A 23426-nucleotide genomic window follows, 5' to 3' on the forward strand; every position below is an offset into this window, starting at 1 on the left:
AAACCCCCCCCCCCCCCCCCAAGGGCAGAGGCAATGGCGTGGGGGTGGGGGGAAAGGTCATTGGATTGGTCCTCATGTCTGTCACGTGGGGGGGGGGGGGAATGGTCTCTCCCTGCACCTATTCATGCACCCATCCAGATGCCTCTTAAGTGTTGCTAATGCAGGGTGGCACAGTGGTTAGCACTGGGAATCCCAGCCCTGGGTCACTGTCTGTGTGGAGTTTGCACATTCTCCCCGTATCTGCGTGGGTTTGCACCCCCACAGTCTAACGATGTGCAGGTTTTCATAGAATTTACGATGCAGAAGGAGGCCACCCGGCCCATCGAGTCCGCACCGGCCCCCCGGAAAGAGCACCCCACCCACACCACAACCCCACCCAACACTAAGGGCAATTTTGGACACCAAGGGCAATTTAGCATGGCCAATCCACCCTAGCCGGCACATCTTTGGACTGTGGGAGGAAACCGGAGCACCCGGAGGAAACCCACGCACACACGGGGAGGACGTGCAGACTCCACACAGACAGTGACCCAAGCCGGGAATCGAACCTGGGACCCTGGAGCTGCGAAGCAATTGTGCTATCCACAATGCTACCGTGCTGCCCCAGGTGAGGTGGATTGGCCATGCTAAATTGCCCTTAGCGTCCGATAAAGTTAGGTGGGGTTACGGGGATAGGGTGACGGAGTCGGGCTTAAGTGGGGTGCTCTTTCCAAGGGCCAGTGCGGACTCGATGGGCTGAACAGCCGCCTTCTGCACTGTACATTCTATGAAATCTATAATGTGCCCGCTCCCACCACATCCTCTGATCTGGAGATGCCGGCGTTGGACTGGGGTGAGCACAGTAAGAATGAGCTGAATGAGGAAGGAGCAGTGCTCCGAAAGCTAGTGTTTGAAACAAACCTGTTGGACTTTAACCTGGTGTTGTAAGACTTCTTACTGTGCCCACCACGTCCTCTGGCAGCGCGTTCCAGGCACCCACCACTCTGCGTGTGGGGAAAACCTTACCCTGCACATCTCCCTTAAACTTTCCCCCTCTCACCTTGAACCTGTGCCCCCTTGTGATTGACCCCTCCACCCTGGGAAAAAGCCTCTGATTGTCCACCCTGTCTATGCCTCTCATAATTGTGTAGGCCTCTATCAGGTCTCCCCTCAGCCTCCCGCCTTTCCAGTGAAAACAATCCTAGTTTATTCAGCCTCTCCTCACAGCCAACATCCTCGGGACCAGGCAACACCCTGGTGAACCTTCTTTGCTCTCTCTCCAAAGCTTCCACGTCCTTCTGATAGCGTGGTGACCAGAACAGTCACGAAATACTCCAAATGCGGCCTGACCAAGGTTTTATACAGCTGCAACATGACTTCCTAACCCCTGTACTCAATGCCCCGGCTGGCGAAGGCAAGCGTGCGTTCTGCCTTCTTAATCACCTTGGCTACCTGTGTTGCCAGGTTTAGGGAACTGTGGACCTGCGCGCCCAGATCCCTCGGTCTGTTAATGTTCCTGAAGGTTCTGCCATTTACAGTATCGAAGCAGCTCAGAATTTTAAAGCCCGCTTTTAGATCACCCGTCGTCTTTACGACCTCCACCTTCCTCAGGGTGTCACGGGGGCAGTCACGGCCGACGGGCTCCCTTCACAACACCGGTTAACGAGACCAACCCAAGCTGGGTGCCAACAGCCAGCGCGCCAGCTGGTTAACGAGCCCTGGCGAGCGGGTCAGTAACCAGAGGGCAGATCGATGACGAGGCGGATTTTTCAAAACGCCGAGTTGCTGCGATCGGGAAGAAGCAGATTCAAGAGGAACTCGCAAAGGGGGAACGGGATAAACACTCCAAGGGGTTTGACGGGGCGAGCGGCGGACGAGGGAGGGGACTGGGACTGAGTGGGTTGGCTCTTTCAAAGTACCGGCTTAGGCACGACGTGCACTCGCAGCAACGCACGGGTCGAACCCAGGACTTGCCAGCCCAGGGTGGCTCCGTTCTCTCGAGCCGACGGGGAACGGCTTCGGCCCCACGCGGTGCTGGTTATTGCGAACGCCCCCCCGTACGGTAGAGAAAGCAAGCGTTTGACCCTACCTCATCTCCAAGGGGACTGCGTAGCTGGTCCGACTTCCATCTTTGACACGGCGGGAGACGGGCAAGGTTTCTGCGGGAAGGAGAGATAGCAGGAGGGGGAGGAAGGTTCCACAAAAGAAGCGCAAGATCCCTTCTCCACCCCCCCCACTCAAAGTTTGTTACAGCACAGTGAGCCAGTGCTCTCGTAGTACGATGATCGAACCCGGGGCTGTACCGCATGTCGTGTGTTCGCGCCACGGCGGCAACGATGGGCGACGAGCGAGCTGACACTCTGCGTCTCGATTTTAACATCCACATCCTCACCGTTAGATTCCTCCAGGGACTCTGCCCCTTCTTAACACTCTAACCTCCTCCAGCCCTGCTCCAATATGCCTCGTGCACATTCCTCTCTGCCTTCGCTCCACCACTGGCAGACACGCCTTCAGCCGTCTCGCCCCCACACCCCCCCCCCCTTTAAACCCCTCCACCTCTCGCTGCTCGTTCGAAGGTGTGCCCTAAAACCTAAATCTTGGACTGAGCTTCTGCTGCCCTGTCCCTCATATCAATGTGGCTCAACGTCAAATTCTGCCTAATCATGCTCTTATGCAGCTCATGGGGACATTTTACCAAGATAAATTAGTCAAAATACCGTAGAGGGGGAATTCCTGGAGTGTACACAGGATAGTTTTCTGGATCAACACGTCGAGGAACCAACTAGAGAGAACAGGCCATCCTGGACTGGGTATTATGTAACGAGAACGGAATCATTGGCAATCTAGTTGTGCGAGACCCCCTTGGTAATGTTAATATCCTCGTTATTATAGTGGTTCCTCGTTGGTATATCGGTTAACATCCCCGCCTGTCACATAGAACACAGAACAGTACAGTACAGCACAGTACAGGCCCTTCAGCCCACGATGTTGTGCTGACCATTTATCCTAATCTAAGATCAGCCTAACCCCCACCCCTTCAATTTACTGCTGTCCATGTGCCTGTCTAAGAGTCGCTTAAATGTCCCGAATGACTCTGACTCCACCACCTCTGCTGACAGTGCATTCCACACACCCACCACTCTCTGTGTAACGAACCGACCTCTTGACATCTCCCCTTCCTCCAATCACCTTAAAATTATGTCCCATTGTGACAGCCATTTCCACCCTGGGGAAAAGTCTCTGGCTATCCACTCTATCCATACCTCTCATCACCTTGTACACCTCTATCAAGTCACCTCTCTGCCTTCTTTGCTCCAGTGAGAAACTAGGTTTCAATTCCCTGATGGGGAGACGTTTGCTATGGGCAGCGCGGTAGCACAGTGGGTTAGCACTGTTGCTTCACAGCTCCAGGTTCGATTCCCGGCTAGGGTCACTGTCTGTGCGGAGTCTGCACGTTCTCCCAGTGTCTGCGTGGGTTTCCTCCGGGATGCTCCGGTTTCCTCCCACAACTCCCGAGAAGAAGGTTGGGTGGATTGGCCGTGATAAATTGCCCTTAGTGTCCAAAATTCTATGATCTATGATTAACCTAGGACAAAAGTTCGGCACAACATCGTGGGCCGAAGGGCCTGTTCCGTGCTGTATTTCTCTATGTTCTTAGAGGTGCTGTTCTGTAATTAGGACATACTGAATTCTCCCTCTGTGTACCCGAACAGGCGCCAGAGTGTGGCGGCTATAATAATAATAATAATAATAACTTATTGTCACAAGTAGACTTCAATGAAGTTACTGTGAAAAGCCCCTAGTCGCCACATTCCGGCGCCTGTTCAGGGAGACCGGGACAGGAATTGAACCCGCGCTGCTGGACTTGTTCTGCATTACACGCCAGCTGTTTAGCCCACTGTGCTAAACCGTCCCCTAGACGTTAGTATAGCAGTGTTAACGTAAGCCTACTTGTGACAATAATGATTATTACGGGCGATCCTAATATGATAAGAATTTTTCATCAAGATGGAGATTGCCGTAGACAAAAAAAAAATTTAGTGTACCGAATTTTCCAATTCGGAGGCAATTTAGCGCGGCCAGTCCACCTGCCCTGCACATCTTTGGGTTGTGGGGGTGAAACCCACGCAGACACGGGGAGAATGTGCAAACTCCACACGGACAGTGACCGTGATCGAACCCGGGAACCAGGCGGCGTGAGGCAGCAACGCTAACCCACTGCGCCACCGTCCGAGACTGAGACTGGGTTTCTGGACAGGAACTACGACGGTATGAGGCGGAGAGCTGGGTTTGATTGATTGGGAAACGTTACTCCGAGGGATGCCGGTGGATTCGCAATGGCAAACATTCAAGGAGCGCAGGGGGGCAGCACGGTAGCATTGTGGATAGCACAATCGCTTCACAGCTTCAGGGTCCCAGGTTCGATTCCCGGCTGGGTCACTGTCTGTGCGGAGTCTGCACGTCCTCCCCGTGTGTGCGTGGGTTTCCTCCGGGTGCTCCAGTTTCCTCCCACAGTCCAAAGATGTGCAGGTTAGGGTGGATTGGCCATGATAAATTGCCCCTTAGTGTCCAAAATTGCCCTTAGTGTTGGGTGGGGTTACTGGGTTATGGGGATAGGGTGGAGGTGTTGACCTTGGGTAGGGTGCTCTTTCCAAGAGCCGGTGCAGACTCGATGGGCCGAATGGCCTCCTTCTGCACTGTAAATTCTATGAAACTAATTCTATGAAATTGTTCCTTCCTGTCTGGCGTAAAAATAAAACGGGAAAGGTGGCCAAATCATTGCTTACACGGGAATGTAGGGGGTAAGAGGTCGTGAGGCTATCCCTGGTGGCAGAGCCCGTGTCCTGAACCGCACAGTCTGAGGATACGAGGTCGGCAATTTAGGACTCCGAAGAGGAGACATTACTTCGCTCCGAGAGTGGTCGGGTCGGCTACCACAGGGAAGCAGATGAGGCCAGAACATTTGTGTGTTTTCAAGAAGCAGTTAGCACTCAGTAATATAATAATCGCTCATTGTCGCGAGTAGGCTTCAATCAAGCTGTGAAAAGCCCCTAGTCGCCACATTCCGGCGCCTGTTCGGGCAGGCCGGTACGGGAATTGAACCCGCGGCTGCTGGCCTTGCTCTGCGTCACAAGCCAACTGTTTAGCCCACAGTGCTAAACCAGGCCCGGTTGGTTTTTAGGGGCGAAGGGGGGTGGGTGGAGAAGCGGGATTAGGCTATTGAGTTGGATAATCGTCCGTGATCATAACGAATGGCTGAGCGGGCTGGAAGGGACTCCTCCTGCTCCTATTTGCTACGTTTCTCTGACTCATCCTGGTATTTTTTTTTTTGGTTAGAAGGAGATCCCGCAATTAACAACAATCCCGGTTGACTCAGACACCCAAGGCAGTGGAGGTGAGACAGTACAAGACAGCAGTATTAATCCTGGACACACGCACACCCAGCAGTGATGAATCAGCCCGAATTTAATTGCGGGGCCCAGGTGCGATGGGACCGCTACAACAGGTACTTACTGCTGCCGGCGCTGGAGTCTCTGTCAACCTTCTCCAGAGGCTGCGGGAAAAACAGGAGAGTGTACAGGGTTAGGACACATTTACTGCAGCGCTGGCTAACTCAGGTCAGAACCATTTCCCCCGCCCCCACAGGGCTCTAGCAGTCTTGGCCAGCCACGCCCTGCCCTGCCCACTCCTGATGGATCGACCGCAGGCTGTACGAGACCCCACGCTGGGTCGGAATCCATCCTCACTGTGACTGCCTCTTGGGAAAGGAATCGATTGGGAGAATCCCCCCCCCCCCCCCACACACACTTTCTGATCTATAACCTTCATCAGTGCCACAAGTAGGCTCCACTGCAGCGAAGTTACTGTGAGAAGCCCCGAGTCGCCTGTTCGGGTACGCGGAGGGAGAATTCAGAATGTCCAATTCACCCAACAAGCACGTCTTTCGGGACTTTGTGGGGGGGGGGGGGGGGGGGGGGGGAACGGGAGCCCCCGGAGGAAGCCCACGCAGTCACGGTGGGGGGGAGAACGTGCAGACTCCGCGCACAGACAGGGACCCAAGCCGGGAATCGAACCCGGGACCCTGGAGCTGTGAAGTAAACAGTGCCAGCCGCTGCGCTGCCGTACCGCCCGCGTGAGCCGAGTGCCACAGCCGGGCAGTGCCAACGGCATCTCACCGCCATCACCTCAGGGGGCACCTAGGGATGGGCAATTCCCAGCCTAGCCAGTAATGTCCCCCCCTCAAGAACGAACGGTTTATTTTTCTCAAGCCAGTCGCTGGATGGTTTTTCTAAGGGCAGCTTCACACCCATTCTCTTGGAGACTGCAACATGGATTCTAACCCATTTCTAAATACGTCTATAATTAAGAACGAGCCCCTCCAATAGATGTGGGGGGGGGGGGGGGATTCATCTTTGCAATGTTCCCGAGGTTGACTTTCAATCCCCCCCCCCCCCCCCCCCCCCCCGGAGACTCCCGGGGAGGGTCGGCCACCCCCCGGCCCCATTCCCGCTGACCGACTGTGAACCGAACCTTACCGGCAGCTCCGCTTCGGTCCCCTCCGTCGAGCTTTCGCCGCCCCTGGGCTCGCACAGGTCTCTCACGACCAGGCGCCTCCCGTTGTAGAAGGTGTTGTTCAGGTGGCTGACGGCGAGCGCTACGTTTTCGGCGAGCCCCACGTCGACGAAGGCGAAGCTGTCGAGGGAGAGGGGGAAGATATGGATGGGGACGCAGCACCGAGCACCGAGCATTCCCCTCCCTTCCCCTGGCAACTGAACCCGACTGCGGTTTTATACAGGACAGCCAAAGCTGGCCTAGGTAAGCTTCCCGTTGGGCTGATCGTGCTCAACTGGAACTCGCTTGCAAAACATCGGTGCGGTGGGATACCGCGATTGGGCAGCACTTTAGGGAACAATCCTGTGTGTGCTGACAGCTACACTATCAATTTAAGATGATCATCGTCATGCAGATCGTACATGCTCGCTAGCAGTGGCATACATTCATACGCAGGGACCCGTGCTCTGCAAACAAAAGGAACACGTTCAAGCTCTGCACCTTTTTTTAAACAATTACATGGGAGTTTGAGGAGCCTAGCGTTGTCCCCTGCTTTCTTTGTGGCAACTACTCGGCCAATCAAGGGGCCGACTTGCCAACCAATCGGGGCCCTTTTCCCCTTTAGTATAAATCGTTGATTGTTTGAAATCTGGCGTTTTTGTGTTTGCCCTGATGAGTGCAAGGTGAAAAACTTCGGCAGGGCGACTCTTTTCTCAGCAAGCTTTCTGTGCAGAGATGGCCGACGGTTGTTTTCTTTCACCGGGTGAGAACCAGAACAACGATGGTGAGGCCATCACTGGTCCTGGCCTTTGTTACGATCCGGGCTGACGTTACTGCTGGGCGGACAGGTCCCTGAGCGGGAAGACTTGGAAGCTTCTCCCAAACGACGCTTTTCCCTTTCCGCCTTCACCGAGGATCCGCTTCCGGGATTTCAATCTCTCCTTTCAGTATTCCCCAGCCTTGGACTGCCACGTACATTTAAGCTTCCTACAATCCCAAATCCGCCATCGTGAAGACTGTGGCGAACGCGGAAGGAAAAGAGTGCCCCCACGGCACAGGCCCGCCGCCGATTGGTGGGCCCCGATCGCGGGCTAGGCCACCGTGGGACACCCCCGGGGCCAGATCGCCTGCACCCCCCCTCCCCCCCCCCCCCACCCAGTACCCCGGAGCCCGCCCGGTAAGGTAGGTGGTTTGATTCACGCCGGCAGGACCGGCATGACAGTGGTGGGACTTCGGCCCATCGCGGGCCGGAGAATCGCCGGGGGGCCAGGGGCGCCTACAGGCACAGCGCAATTCCCGACCCCGCCGAATCTCTGGTGCCGGAGACTTCGGGAGACAGCGGGGGCGGGATTCACGCTGCCCCCCCCCCCCCCCCCCGGCGATTCTCCGACCCGGGGGGTGGGGGGGGCGGGGGGAGGGTTGGAGAATCCCACCCCATGGTATTATAGGTATTTGATGCAGGAAGGGTTAGAAGCCTGGATGCGTCGTGTTTTTTTTAAAAAAAGAATCCTGGGTTGAAAGATTTTGGGAGCCGCCCTGACACTCTCTCTCTCTCTCTCTCGCCTCTTTAAGATGCTCCTGTGACCGAGCTCCTGGTCACCTGTTCTTAATACCTCCTTATGTGCCTCACCGTCAAATGTTTGCCAACTGCCCGGAGAAACGCCTTGGCCCATTTGTCTATGTTAAAAACGCTACATAAAGGCAAGGTTGTTGCTGAACGACAAATCTGTAGCTTACCACTTCGGCCCCGACACTACTTTGTGAACCTTCAGGGGCTCGAACGCAGCAAACAGCTGCAAGATCTGCTCCTGGGAACAAAGAGAAATGTAGCCATTAGACGCCAGATCTCCGGGCTGCTTCCAACTTTACCCGTCGCCAATGAGGGATAGAGATGAGGGGCAGGGCTGGCGACCCTGCTTCCCAACCCCGCCCTCACCCTCCCCACTTGTGAGAAGTGATCAGGCGATACTTACAAAGGCAGCCTATGTTTGATAAATGGGATACGATGTTTAAAGGAGGGACTGGACGTGGAGAAGCCGTTCCTGCTCGTAAAATAATCGAGAACGAGAAGGACACAGACTTAAAGCGGTTTGCAAAAGGTGCAAATGTGGTGCGTGAATAAACTTTTCCGCACTGTTAATGCAAGTACTGTCTTTGTCTGCCTGTGCAAGTGTCTTGAGAGCTGCATGATCTGTTACAGTATTGTTTAATGGGAACTAGCGTGTTAAGGTCAAGAAACTGCATGTAATCTGCTATTGTAAGAGTTGGAAGTTTAAAAGTTTCAATCTTGTTTTATTTTCTTTTAATGGAAGTTTTTAAAAAATAAAATAACCAGGTCCTATTTCTTATATTAATACTCTCGATCTTTCTGCTCTGTCTTAAAACTTAAAAAGTCTTGGCCCTGGTCCAGAATCTTAGCAACTGCTGAGAGTTGACAAGGAGGCCGTAACAACACAGCGAGTGGTTTGGGTCTGGATTGCACTGCTTGGAAGTGTGGGGAGGCAGGTTCAGTTTGATGATTATCTGCAGGAGATGGGGTACGGGGAAATGGCAAGGGTAGAGGCTCATTTGGAGATCTGGTGGTGGGCCAAATGGTCTCCTTCTGCTCGGTGACAATTCTGTGATATTAAGGGGCAATTTAGCGTGGCCAATCCACCTACCCTGCACATCTCCGCATGTGCAAACTCCACACGGACAGTGACCCAGAGCCGGGATCGAACCTGGGACCTTGGCACTGTGAGGCAGCAGTGCTAACCACTGCGCTGCCCTGAAAATTGGGTACTCTAAATTTATATTGAAAAAAAACTTTTGAGCCTGGTAGGTATATCTAGACTTTACCAGTCAACCTCTTAAGGGCAGCACGGTAGCATTGTGGATAGCACATTTGCTTCACAGCTCCAGGGTCCCAGGTTCGATTCCCGGCTTGGGTCACTGTCTGTGCGGAGTCTGCACATCCTCCCCGTGCTTGCGTGGGTTTCCTCCGGGTGCTCCGGTTTCCTCCCGCAGCCCAAAGATGTGCAGGTTAGGGTGGATTGGCCGTGATAAATTGCCCTTAGTGTCCAAAATTGCCCTTAGTGTTGGGTGGGGGTTACTGGGTTATGGGGATAGGGTGGAGGTGTTGACCTTGGGTAGGGTTGCTCTTTCCAGGAGCTGGTGCAGAATCGATGGGCCGAATGGCCTCCTTCTGCACTGTAAATTCTATGATATCAATGATAACCCGAAATAGCTTAATTGATCCGTGTTACATGTTTACAGTATAGAATCCAAATAGAAGATTTGGAAAAATAGATCTGAAGAACCTTTCCCCCCCCCCTGAGTAGAGGGTGTTATGTTCTGGTTTATGGCCCTCCTACAGATGCACACAGGACATCTAGTTCTTTGACGAGTAAGAGGATTTATTAACAAGGTGAACACGTGGAAAGATGATACAAACTATGATACAAACAGTGACGGACAAATTAATTCATTGACTGCTCCTGTAGCTACTTCTTGTGCGACTGTCCTCTTGTACGGCCTACTACCAACTGCTGGATATCTTGAGTCACATGGTAGATCTCTATCGCCACCAGCTGGTCGGAGGTCGCTACAATGACCATATACATGGGTGAGCAACTATATACCAAACCGCGCACAGGCATATCACCACAGAGTGGTCAATAACCGGAGGGGAGGGGCAGCACGGTGGCCTAGTGGTTAGCACAACCGCCTCACGGCACTGAGGTCCCAGGTTCGATCCCGGCTCTGGGTCACTGTCCGTGTGGAGTTTGCACATTCTCCCCGTGTCTGCGTGGGTTTCACCCCCACAACCCAAAAATGTGCAGAGTAGGTGGATTGGCCACGCTAAATTGCCCCTTAATTGGAAAAAATAATTGGGTAATCTAAAGGTTGGAGGTTGGAGGCAGGAGGTTTAGAGGGGATGTGAGGTAAAGCCTCGTCACGCTGAGAATCTGGGACTCACTGCCTGAAAGGGCGGTGGAGGCGGGAACCCTCACAATATTTAAGAAGCATTCCGACGAGCACTTGAAACGCCGCAGGAGGCAAGGCTACGGACCAAGGGCAGGGAAAGATCTCCCGTCTTGACTGCCCCAGTCAGCGAGTCAGTCCATTTCCCGAGGCGGCTACACTGCGGCCGGGCACCAACATATTCTGGAACCCGTACGGCGAGGCACAAGGCAGCGGATTGCAATGCGGGGTGGGTTTCGTTAGGGCGGGCCACACGAAAGGAGGGAGCAAGATCAGAAGTCACGTGCGAAGGCCTAGTTGGCAGCAACCTTATCCTTGTGCTGGGAGAGCAGGGGACAACTGGGCAATATAACAGACACCAACGCGCTTGTAATTACAGTCACGCGGCTTGTGAAACGGTCCCAAGAACAGGTTTCGGGCCCAGCACTCAGAATCGCGGGTGCTGCCAATGATGTTACTTACCTCTGCGATCTCCGATGGAAGATTTCCAATGTAAACGTCCTTCCTCAGGCCTGTGAGAGACCAGAATAAAAACGGTGAATTAAATGCACATTGAAAGAAGGGGGGAGTGATGAAGGAACCAGCAGCATCCTCGCACTTCGCAGCCCCTCCAAATCCCCCCCCCGCACTTCGCAGCCCCTCCGAATTCCGCACCCCCCCCGCACTTCGCAGCCCCTCCAAATCCCCCCCCGCACATCGCAGCCCCTCCGAATCCCCCCCCCGCACATCGCAGCCCCTCCAAATCCCCCCCCCGCACATCGCAGGCCCCTCCAAATCCCCCCCCCGCACTTCGCAGCCCCTCCAAATCCCCCCCCCCCGCACCCCCTCCAAATCCCCCCCCCGCACATTGCAGCCCCTCCGAATCCCCCCCCCCCCGCACATCGCAGCCCCTCCAAATCCCCCCCACACACACCGCAGGCCCTCCAACCCCCCCGACCCCCGCCCATACTTCTTTCTGCGTAGCTGCCGATTACTGCTGTAGGATACAATTCTACGGTAGCCCAGGTTCCCACCCATATCTCGCCCCAATGGGCAGGGGGTTCGGTCAGGAAGGTGCACCGCGGGCAAGCCCGCTAACCCCCTCTGAATGGTCGGTGCGCTCAGGAGGCAGTGGACGGAGCGGGGACCCAGGCCGTCTTTCTCCCTTCTCTCTTCGGCCTAGTTGAAACGGCGCCCCGTGGAAGTGCTGCCCTGGCTGGGAGCAGCAAGCGTGCCAGAGCTCCACCTAATTCACATTCTGCTCCCCCGAGAGTCCCGTGGTCCAACAATCAACGGAGCTCTTGACTAACGATAGCAATCAATCTCTCAACAATTAGCCTGCAACATGTGAGAGTTGGGATTCTACACTTCATAGAAGCATAGCTATCTCGCCACGGTTTAGTAAGAAATGAATAAGATTCTGCCCTGGTTGACCGCCTATTCTGATGAGCGAGATTCGAGTGGACTGGCGTGGGGTGGAGTGATCATAGTTTGACATTGCCAGAAGTTAAAAGGTCAGGAGGTGACCTTTACCCCCCCCCCCCCTCCCTGGCTGAGACCGGCTGCAGTCCCTTCGGGGGACAGCCGGACCCCTTGCTGGCTCGGGTAGGTGGAGATCAGCTGGTGTGTGGGAGGGAGGTAGGGCCAGGAGTTCAGGCCCAGGGGGAGATCCTGGACGAGATTCGATTGTCTCAATGGTCCCGCTCCCAGATTTAGGTCAGGGCTGGGGAGCAGGGCTACGTGGAGCAGCGCCGCGGTGCGGGCAGGCTGGATATTCTGGTGGTGGAGAGTTTTGGGAACCGCGGGGTTCAAAGGCACCTGGCTCCTTGAAGGGAGAAGATGCGCGTGACAGAGAGGTGATACCGCAGTGACAATGTTGATGTGCTGGTCATCCGTTAATGCTCCCTTGACACAAGTTCAAATCCCACCTCGACAGCTGTGGAAATTTAACTTCCGACAGTGATCTTGAAGCTCCCTGATTTGTTGGAAAGCCCCATTTGATTTGCTAATAGAACAAAGAACATAGAACAGCACAGGCCCTTCGGCCCACGATGTTGTGCCGACCATTTATCCTAATCTCAGATCAACCTCACCTACACCCCTTCAATTTACTGCTGACCACGTGCCTGTCTACGAGTCGCTTAAATGTCCCGAATGACTCTGACTCCACCATCTCTGCTGGCAGTGCATTCCACACACCCACCACTCTCTGTGTAAAGAATCGACCTCTGACATCTCCCCTTCCTCCAATCACCTTTATGTCCCCTCGTGACAGCCATTTCCGCCCTGGGGGAAAGGTCTCTGGCTATCCACTCTATCCATGCCTCTCATCACCTTGTACACCTCTATCAAGTCACCTCTCTGCCTTCTTCGCTCCAGTGAGAAAAGCCCTCGCTCCCTCAACCTTTCTTCATAAGACATGCCCTCCAGTCCAGGCAGCATCCTGGTGAATCTAACTCTGCACCCTCTCCAAAGCAGCCACATCCTTCCGATAATGAGGCGACCAGAACTGGACACAATATTCCAAGTGTGGTCTAACTAGGGTTTTATAAAGCTGCAGAAAAACCTCGCGGCTCTTAAACTCAATCCCCCTGTTGATGAAAGCCAACACACCATACGCCTTCTTAACCCTATCAACCTGGGTGGCAACTTTGAGGGATCTATGTTCGTGGACCCCAAGATCCCTCGGTTCCTCCACACTTCCCAGAATCCTGCCTTTAACCCTGTATTCAGCATTCAAATTTGACCTTCCAAAACGAATCACTGCACATTTATCAAGGTTGAACTCCATCTGCCACGTCTCAGCCCAGCTCTGCATCCTGTCAATGTCCTGCTGTAACCTGCAACAGCCCTCGACACTATCTGCAACTCCCCCAACCTTCGTGTCATCGGCAAACTTACTAACCCACCCTTCCACTTCCTCATCCAAGTCATTTATAAAAACCACAAAGAGCAGAGGTCCCAGGACAGATCCTTGCGAGACATGGCCATCTCATCTGAGGAAGGATGTTCTTGCTCTAGAGGGAGTGCAGCGAAGGTTTACCAGACAGAAACCTATACAATTCTAACAGGACTGGACAGGGTAGATGCAGGAAGGATGTTCCCGATGGTGGGGGTGTCCAGAACCAGGGGGGTCGCAGTCTGAGGATACGGGGTAGACCATGTAGGACAGAGGTGAGGAGAAATGTCTTCACGCAGAGAATGGTGAGCCTGTGGAATTCGTTACCACGGGAAGTAGTTGAGTCCATTGTATGTTTTCAAGAAGCAGTTAGACATAGCACTTGGGGTGAAGGGGATCAAAGGATATTGGGGGGGGAGGAGAAGCAGGGTTAGGCTATTCAGTTGTATGATCAGCCATGATCGTAATGAATAGCAGAGGAGGCTCGAAGGGCTGAATGGCCTCCTGCTGCTATCTTCCATGTTTCTATGGACTGCGACAGATCAAGGAGGCGGGCTCACTGGCATCATCTCAATGGCAATTCGGGACGAGCGATTAAAATTGGCCTTGCCATGGGCGTGCAAATCCCATGAACTATTTCAAAAACAAAACAACTACAGTAGTTTTGATTATTTGTTGTGTGATGAATGTGGGCAATTGTGATATATTAGTTTATATTTTGCTGCAGTAATGTTATCAAAAACCCAGGGTTAAAATACATGCAGGCAGTGCGGCTACTAAAGCTGTGATTAAGGTGTCCAAAAAGTGAGATCATCATTGATTCTAGCCATTTATTCATTTACTTACAAATGGACAATGGAATGTTTGGGCGTACGTAATTTGAGGGATGGTATTTTGTCCGAGCTGCGCGGGTCATGGGCCATCTCAGATTATTTTTTAAAAATTTAGAGTACCCAATTCGTTTTTTCCACTTAAGGGGCAATTTAGCATGTTCAATTCACCCACCCTGCACATCTTTGGGTTGTGTGGGGGGCAAAGCCCACGTAAACACGGGGAGAATGTGCAAACTCCACACGGGCAGTGACCCGGGACCGGGATCGAACCTGGGACCTCGGGGCCGGGAGGCAGCAGTGCGAACCCACTGCGCCACCCCGTGCTGCCCGGAGATTCAGATTATGTCATTGATGGGCGGAGCCAGTTTCGGCAAGTTATGCCGTAGGATTTGAGTCTGATATTACAGAAGGATTTTCGGGTTACTCCTGAAAGGGTCTCTCACTCCGAAATCTCCAGAGGACAGCAAGTAAACCTGTTTTGTGAACTTTATTTATAAGTGGCATTTGAACTGTATTGGGGTTGCTTTGTTGGTATATTTATAGTAAAAGTGTGGGGCATAAGTGAAAATTTCCTTTTATTTAAGACCTGTATAACCGATAATTGTCCAGCTATTTATTTGATGTAAATGTGTTTAAATTAAAGTGTGTTTTAACATAATTGGTCAGAGCCATCATTTCTGGGGACACAGTTTTAGATAATTGTTGGGATTTCTCGTCCGAAATCCTAATATAAATTGGGGTCTGGTCCGGTATCCTAACCATTTACTCTCCCAAAATGAACATAGAACATAGTGCAGAAGGAGGCCATTCGGCCCATCAAGTCTGCACCGACTCTCTTAAACCCTCACTTCCACCCTATCCCCGTAACCCAATAACCGCTCCTAACCTTTTGGACACTAAGGGGCAATTTACCAATCCACCTAACCAGCCCATCTTTGGACTGTGGGAGGAACGGAGCACCCGGAGGAAACCCACGCACACACGGGGAGGACGTGCAGTTGGACCAGTGTGGGAAATGATAGATGGGAGCTCTTCCCCCTTTACCTTTCACCTTCTTTGGTTCCAGCCTCCTGTTGGATGCTCCATCCGGGAGAATCATCCTCCACGTCGACATCTTGTCACCGCTTTCATTCTTCGCCCTGGGACCAACACAGAAAGAAGACAGTCCCCGTTTCGTCCGGCTTCTAGAACGCGAGTGGCCGATACGGTGGCGGCAACTCCAGTAACGCAACCAACAGCAACCTGCCAACCCCCCCCCCCCCCCCCCCGAATGGCGGAACCTACACATTGCAGCCGTTCCCTCGCTCTAGATTGCGCCCTTAATTCTCCGGGGGCGGGGTTTAAACCCACAAGATGCAGTGATAACCACCGAGCCATTCCTTAGCGAGAGGATCCCGTTGTCATGGTCCACATGGGTACCTCAAGAAGGCTGGGAAAGAGGGTTTGGCACAGGGATGATGAGCAGCTAGGGGCTCAATCAAAAAAACAGAGCCCCAAAGGGAATAAGGTCTGGATCATCATAAGGCCATAAGAAATAGGAGCAAAATTAGGCCATTCGGCCCATTGAGTATGCTCCGCCTTTCAATCATGGCTGATATAGAGCATAGAACAGTACAGCACAGTACAGGCCCTTCAGCCCACGATGTTGTGCCGACCATTTATCCTAATCTGAGATCAACCTCACCTACACACCTTCAATTTACTGCTGTCCATGTGCCTGTCTAAGAGTCGCTTAAATGTCCTGAATGACTCTGACTCCACCATCTCTGCTGGCCGTGCATTCCACACACCCACCACTCTCTGTGTAAAGAACCAACCTCTGACATCTCCCCAATACCTTCCTCCAATCACCTTTATGTCCCCTCGTGACAGCCATTTCCGCCCTGGGGAAAAGTCTCTGGCTATCCACTCTATCCATGCCTCTCATCACCTTGTACACCTCTATCAAGTCACCTCTCTGCCTTCTTCGCTCCAGTGAGAAAAGCCCTCGCTCCCTCAACCTTTCTTCATAAGACATCCAGTCCAGGGAGCTTCCTGAGGGATCTATGTACGTGGACCCTAAGATCCCTCTGTTCCTCCACTTCCAAGAATCCTGCCTTTAACCCTGTATTCAGCATTCAAATTCAACCTTCCAAAATGAATCACATTTATCAAGGTTGAACTCCATCTGCCACGTCTCAGCCCAGCTCTGCATCCTGTCAATGTCCTGTCGTAACCTGCAACACCCCTCAACACTATCTGCAGCTCCACCAACCTTTGTGTCATCGGCAAACTTACTAACCCACCCTTCCACTTCCTCAACCAAGTCATTTATAAAAACCACAAAGAGCAGAGGTCCCAGAACAGATCCCTGCGGGACACCACTGGTCACCGACCTCCAGACGGAATACTTTCCATCCACCCCCCCTCGCTGTCTTCCTTCGGCCAGCCAATTCTGTATCCAGACAGCCAAATTTCCCTGTATCCCATGCCCCCTAACTTTCTGAATGAGCCTACCATGGGGAACCTTATCAAATGCCTTACTGAAATCCATATACACCACATCCACTGCCCGACCTTCATCAATGTGTCTGGTCACATCCTCAAAGAATTCAATGAGGCTTGTGAGGCATGACCTGCCCCTCACAAAGCCATGCTGACTATCTTGAAACAAACTATGTTTTTCTAAATAATCATAAATCCTATCTCTCAGAATCCTTTCCAATATTTTGCTCACCACAGACGTAAGACTGATGGGTCTGTAATTCCCAGGGATTTCACTATTCCCTTTCTTGAATGGGGAACAACATTCGCCTCCCTCCAATCATCCGGTACTACTCCAGTGGAGAGTGAGGGCGCAAAGATTATCGCCAACGGCGCAGCAATCTCCTCCCTCGCTTCCCGTAGTAACCTTGGGTATATCCCATCAGGCCCAGGGGACTTATCTATCCTGATCCTTTTCAAAATTTCCAGCACATCCTCCTTCTTAATATCAACCTGTTCAAGCCTATTAACCTGGTTCACACTGTTCACATGGGCAACAAGGTCCCTCTCTCTAGTGAATACTGAAGCAAAGTATTCATTTAGGGCCTCCCCCATCTCTTCAGACTCTAGGCACAAGTTCCCTCCACTATCCCTGATTGGCCCTACTCTCACCCTGATCATCCTCTTATTTCTCACATAAGTGTAAAACGCGTTACGGTTTTCCCTAATCCTTCCCGCCAGGGCTTTTTCATGCCCCTTTCTAACTCTCCTCAGTCCATTTTTGAATTCCTTCCTGGCTACCTTGTAATCCTCTAGAGCCAAGTCAGATCCTTGCTTCCTCAACCTTACGTAAGCTTCCTTCTTCCTCTTGACTAGAAGCTCCACTTCTCTTGTCATCCAAGGCTCCTTCACCTTACCATTCCTTCCTCGTCTCAGTGGGACTAAACTATCCAGCACTCGCAGCAAGTGCTCCTTAAACAATCCCCACATTACTGTTGTGCATTTCCCCAATTGTTCCCACTTTATGCTCCTCAGCTCCTGTCTAATAGCAGTATAATTTCCCCTCCCCCAATTAAATACCTTCCCATACTGTGTGTTCCTATCCCTCTCCATGACTATGGTAAAGGTCAAGGAGTTGTGGTCACTGTCACTGAAATTCTCTCCCACCGAGACATCTGACACCTGGCCTGGTTCGTTGCCGAGCACCAAGTCCAAAATGGCCTCCCCCCTAGTCGGCCTATCTACATATTGAGTCAGGAATCCTTCCTGTACACACCTGACAAAATCTGCTCCATCCAAACCATTTGCACTAAAGAGGTTCCAGTCAATATTAGGGAAGTTGAAGTCACCCAAGATAACAACTCTGTTACTTCTGCACCTTTCCAAGATCTGACGCCCAATCTGTTCCTCAATCTCTCTGCTGCTATTGGGGGGTCTACAGAAAACTCCCAATAAAGTGACTGCTCCTTTCTTGTTTCTGACTTCCACCCATACTGACTCAGTAGACAAACCCTCCTCAGCTACCTCCTTTTCTGCAGCTGTGGTGTGCTCCCTAATTAACAGTGCCACTCCCCCTCCTCTTTTACCTCCCTCCCTATTCTTCTGAAAATATCTAAACCACGGAACATCTAACAGCCCCTGTGAAATCCATGTCTCCGTAATGGCCACAACATTGTAGTTCCAAGGACTGATCCACACTCTACGTTTATCTCCCTTATTCCTGACACTCCTTGCATTGAAACAGACACACATTAACCCATTCCACTGAGTGCAACTTTGCCCTATCAACTGTCTATCCTTCCTCACTGACTTGCTTCATACTATTTCTGTCTGTTCAACAGCTACCCTATCCATTGATCCATAGCTCTGGTTCCCATCCCCCTGCCAAACTAGTTTAAACCCTCCCGAACAGCTCTAGCAAACCTCCCACCCAGGACATTGGTTCCCCTCCAGTTTAGGTACAATCTGTCCTTCATGTACAGGTCCCACCTTCCCCAGAAGACATCCCAATGATCTACATATCTGAAGCCGTCCCTCCTGCACCAGCCCTGTAGCCACGTGTTCAGCTGCACTCGCTCTCTGTTCCCTGCCTCACTAGCACGTGGCACCGGTAGCAATCCTGAGTTAACTACTCTGCTTGTCCTGCTATTTAGTTTCCAACCTAACTCCCTAAAATCACTTCTCAGATTTGATGTGCGATCAATGAACACAGAAACGAAGGAGTAGTCCGAATCGAAGGCTTTAATCTACAAGAAGTGTGCCCAGCAGCAGGAGTACAGAACGAACGATGGCTGCTGGGAAACACGGGTTCTTATACACCGCCTCGTAGGCGGAGCTACCTTCCTCTCGACCAATGAGAAGACAACACTTGGGCCAATGGGCAGCGAGCCTTCTACACCAATAGCAGCTCACACTCCCAGGTACCGTAGTACCTCTAGTCATACTACCACAAGATTCTCATCCCTTTTCTTAGCTATGTCGTTGGTACCAATGTGCACCACGACTTCTGGCTGCTCACCCTCCACCTTAAGAATCCTGTAGACTCGATCCGAGATATCCCTGGCCCTGGCACCCGGGAGGCAACATACCTTCCGGGAATATCGCTCGCGACCACAGAATCTCCTATCTATTCCCCTAACCATCGAGTCTCCTATCGCTATTGCTTTTCTATTCCCCCCCCCCTTCCCTTCTGAGCCACAGAGTCAGACTCAGTGCCAGAGATCTGGCCGCTGGGCCTTCCCTCCGATAGGTCATTCCCCCCCAACAGCATGCTTGTTTTGAAGGAGAACGGCCACGAGGGATCCCTGCACTGTCTGCCCATTCGTTTTCTTTCCCCTGACTGTAACCCAGCTACTCTTGTCCTGTACCTTGGGTATGGCTACCTCCCTTTAACTCTTCTCTATTACCCCCTCTGCCTCCCGGATGATCCGACATTCATCCGGCTCCAGCTCATCCCCATATGTTTCTCATCCCCATTCTCCTGCCTTCTCCCCATAACCCCTGATCCCCTTACTAATCAAGAACACCAGATTTGTGCTCGAGGGGCTGCTACCTACAGGGCTACAAACCATGAGCTGGAAGGTGGAATCAGACAGAATAGTTCTTTCTTAAAACGTAAGAACTCTGAGCAGGAGGCGGCAATTTACCCTCTCGAGCCTGCTCCACCGTTCAATACGATCATGGCTGATCTCATCACAGCCTTAACTCCATTGCCCTGCCTGTTCCCCCTCACCCTTCAAGCCATTATTAATTACAAATCTCGGGCGGCACGGTGGGGCAGTGGGTCAGCCCTGCTGCCTCACGGCGCCGAGGTCCCGGGTTCGACCCCCGGCTCTGGGTCACTGTCCGTGTGGAGTTTGCACATTCTCCCCGTGTCTGAGTGGGTCTCCCCCCCCCCCCCCACAACCCAAAGATGTGCAGGGTAGGCGGATTGGCCACGCTAAATTGGAAAAAAAATAATTGGGAGCTCTAAAATAAAATATCTGTCTAACTCCTCCTTAAATTCACTCACTGTCCCAGCATCCACCGCACTCTGGGGTGGCGAATTCCACAGCTGCACCACCCTTTGGGAGAAGTAGGTCCTCCTCAAATCCGTTTTAAATTTGCTACCCCTTATCCACGAAACCTGTCTTGCGAGGAAAGGTTGACGTGTTGGGCCCGTCCCCGTTGCCAGCTTCGGAGAATGATGGGTGATCAAACATACAAGATCCCGAGTGATCTTGTTCAGGTGGAATCCAGGAGGAGGTTATCGCGAGGGCGTTCAGAGATACGAAACGGACTGATTCCCCCCCCAACAAAATCCGGTCGGTTGCGGAGGGAATCAACGGGTACTTGCGGCCGCTCACAGGCTAACATAGGTTTTCAGACAAGCCAACTGCAGCAATCTGACATCTGAACTTTGAACCCAGTTCGTTGCGATCAATAAAATACTCTTCCCCTCCCCTCGCTCACGGAGTGCGGGCTTGACATTGTAAACGAGGAACCCATGGCGAGGACAACTTAAGCGCACTACAGACGTCCCGGGGATCACGGGTACCGTCCGCTAATTGGGTGTCAAAAGTCGGGGGCCAGCTCAGCGGCGACGCCACCTGCAGTTGAACAGCCCATCGACATTCACTACTCGAGTTCACCCGTGAAAAACGGGTGAACTTCAGGAAGCGCAGCACGACACACACTCCCGTCTGCATCATAGGCTCCAAAGTGGAGATGGTCGATAGCTTTAAGTCCCTGGGGGTCACCATCACCAACAGTCTGTCCCGGTCCACTCACGTTGATGCAACAGTCAAGAAACCCCAACAACGTCTCTACTTCCTACGGAAGCTAAAGAAATTCGGCATGTCTGCATCGACTCTCATAAACGTCTACAGATGTGCGATAGAGAGCATCCTATCCGGCTGCATCACAGCCTAGTATGGCAACTGCTCGGTCCAAGATCACAGACTGTGGAGGACTCAGCCCAACGCATCACACAAGCTTGCCACCCCCACATTGATTCTGTCTACACCTCCCGCTGCCTCAGGAAGGCAGACAGCATTGTCAGAGACTCCTCCCACCCAGGCATTGCCTCTTCCAGACCCTTCCATCAGGCAGAAGGTACAGAAATCTGAAGACCCGCACATCGATACATAGGAACAGCTTCTTCCCCACAGCTACCAGACTCCTCAACGACTCCCCCTCGGACTGATCTGTTCCCTGTAAGAGCACTATGCACGACGCCATTTGCTGCTCTTGCTCATAGAATTTAGTGCGAGGCCATTCGGCCCATCGAGTCTGCACCGGCCCTTATAAAGAGCACCTTGCTGAAGCCCACGTATCTACCCTACGCCGTAACCCAGTGACCCCCCCCCCACTTAAAATGTTTTGGATGCTAAGGGCAATTTACCATGGCCAATCCACCTAACCTGCACAGGGGCTGGTTTAGCACACTGGGCTAAATCGCTGGCTTTTAAAGCAGACCCAGGCAGGCCAGCAGCACGGTTCAATTCCCGTACCGGCCTCCCCGGACAGGCGCTGGAATGTGGCGACTAGGGGCTTTTCACAGTAACTTCATTGAAGCCTACTCGTGGCAATAAGCGATTTTCATTTCATTCATTTCTTTGGACTGTGGGAGGAAACCGGAGCACCCGGAGAAAACCCACGCAGACACGAGGGAGGACGTGCAGACTCCGCACAAGACAGTGACCCGAGCCGGGAATCGAACCCGGGACCCTGGAGCGGTGAAGCAACTGTGCTAACCACTGTGCTACCGTGCTGCCCACGTAATTGGCTCGTTTGGCCCCTTGTTCCGCGCTGTAACCAATCACTGTTTGTCGATGTGCCATTTGTCGATGTTCTCTGTTGATTATTCTCTGTGTCTACTACGGACGTACTGTGTAGACGTTCCCTCGGCCGCAGAAAAATACTTTTCACTGGACTTCGGTACATGTGACAATAAAATCAAATCAGAAACACCGCCTTGCTACATGCCTTGCCAAGACTGTGTCGTTCCCCCGTACCCACCCCCTTCCGTATTTAAGTAAAGTGACGCTGTACAAGACTCACATTCTCATTGTCTCCAGCGGCTGCCTCAGACCTGTAAGGATTTAAGCAGCCAGTCAGTTTCAAATCTGAGGGAGGATTCTGACAGTTAAAGTTCCATCTGGCAAAATAACGGCTTAAAAGTGGAATCGAAAGATGCAGTTCTTAACAGACGCTGCCAGTTTTGTGACTGCTGCGTGGGGTAAATGCTACAGAACCGATATACGTAATTCAACAAACCAGAATAAGGGACAAGGTACATTGAGCACAGAGAGACACCTTGAAGGCGGGGTTACAGGATGGAATCTAATCGAGTTGTCTGATGGTTTACACTGAATAACACTTACCTGGGAGTGGGTGACGGACTGTAATATAATTTAGGGGTTTGAGGATTTATATATCAAACAAATACATCACGAGTGATTTATAGCCTGGGATTTGTAGACTGGGATCCAATAGAGATGTTTATATTATATAACAGATACCTGGGAGTGAGTTACAGGCTGGAATCTAATCAAGGGGCTCAGGGTGGTTTATATATAGAATAACAGATACCCGGGAGTGAGTTACAGGCTGGAATCTAATCAAGGGGCTCAGGGTGGTTTATATATAGAATAACAGATACCCGGGACTGAGTTACAGACTGGAATCTAATCGAGGGGTTCGGGGTGGCTTATATATAGAATAACAGATACCCGGGAGTGAGTTACAGGCTGGAATCTAATCGAGGGGTTCAGGATGGCTTATATATAGAATAACAGATACCTGGGAGTGAGTTGCAGACTGGAATCTAATCGAGCGGTTCGGGGTGGTTTATATATAGAATAACAGATACCCGGGAGTGAGTTACAGACTGGAATCTAATCGAGGGGTTCAGGGTGGTTTATATATAGAATAACAGATACCTGGGAGTGAGTTGCAGACTGGAATCTAATCGAGCGGTTCGGGGTGGTTTATATATAGAATAACAGATACCCGGGGGTGAGTTACAGACTGGAATCTAATCGAGGGGTTTGGGGTGGTTTATATATAGAATAACAGATACCTGGGAGTGAGTTACAGACTGGAATCTAATCGAGGTGTTCGGGGTGGTTTATATATAGAATAACAGATACCTGGGAGTGAGTTACAGAATGGAATCTAATCGAAGGGGTCAGGGCGGTTTATATATAGAATTTTAAAAAATTTTTAAAATAAATTTAGATTACCCAATTATTTTTTCCAATTAAGGGGCAATTTAG

General features: G+C 52.0%; 1 protein-coding gene across 1 annotated transcript in view; it reads right to left on the minus strand.

Moving 5' to 3' along the window:
- Window positions 1-1371: 1371 nt before the first annotated feature.
- The window catches only part of LOC119958695 (tudor domain-containing protein 10-like), a 23531-nt gene continuing 1476 nt past the window's right edge, over window positions 1372-23426 (minus strand). The window contains exons 2-8 of the mRNA XM_038787270.1: window positions 22210-22240; window positions 15250-15344; window positions 10957-11006; window positions 8269-8339; window positions 6516-6672; window positions 5494-5533; window positions 1372-2138 (exon numbers count right to left, since the gene is read on the minus strand). Coding sequence (XP_038643198.1) covers window positions 2065-2138; window positions 5494-5533; window positions 6516-6672; window positions 8269-8339; window positions 10957-11006; window positions 15250-15344; window positions 22210-22217 — 495 coding nt within the window. The 5' untranslated portion in view covers window positions 22218-22240 and the 3' untranslated portion in view covers window positions 1372-2064. The remainder of the gene's footprint in view (window positions 2139-5493; window positions 5534-6515; window positions 6673-8268; window positions 8340-10956; window positions 11007-15249; window positions 15345-22209; window positions 22241-23426) is intronic.

This window comes from Scyliorhinus canicula, chromosome 30, assembly GCF_902713615.1.
Source record: "Scyliorhinus canicula chromosome 30, sScyCan1.1, whole genome shotgun sequence".
NCBI classification, from domain to species: Eukaryota; Metazoa; Chordata; class Chondrichthyes; order Carcharhiniformes; family Scyliorhinidae; genus Scyliorhinus; species Scyliorhinus canicula.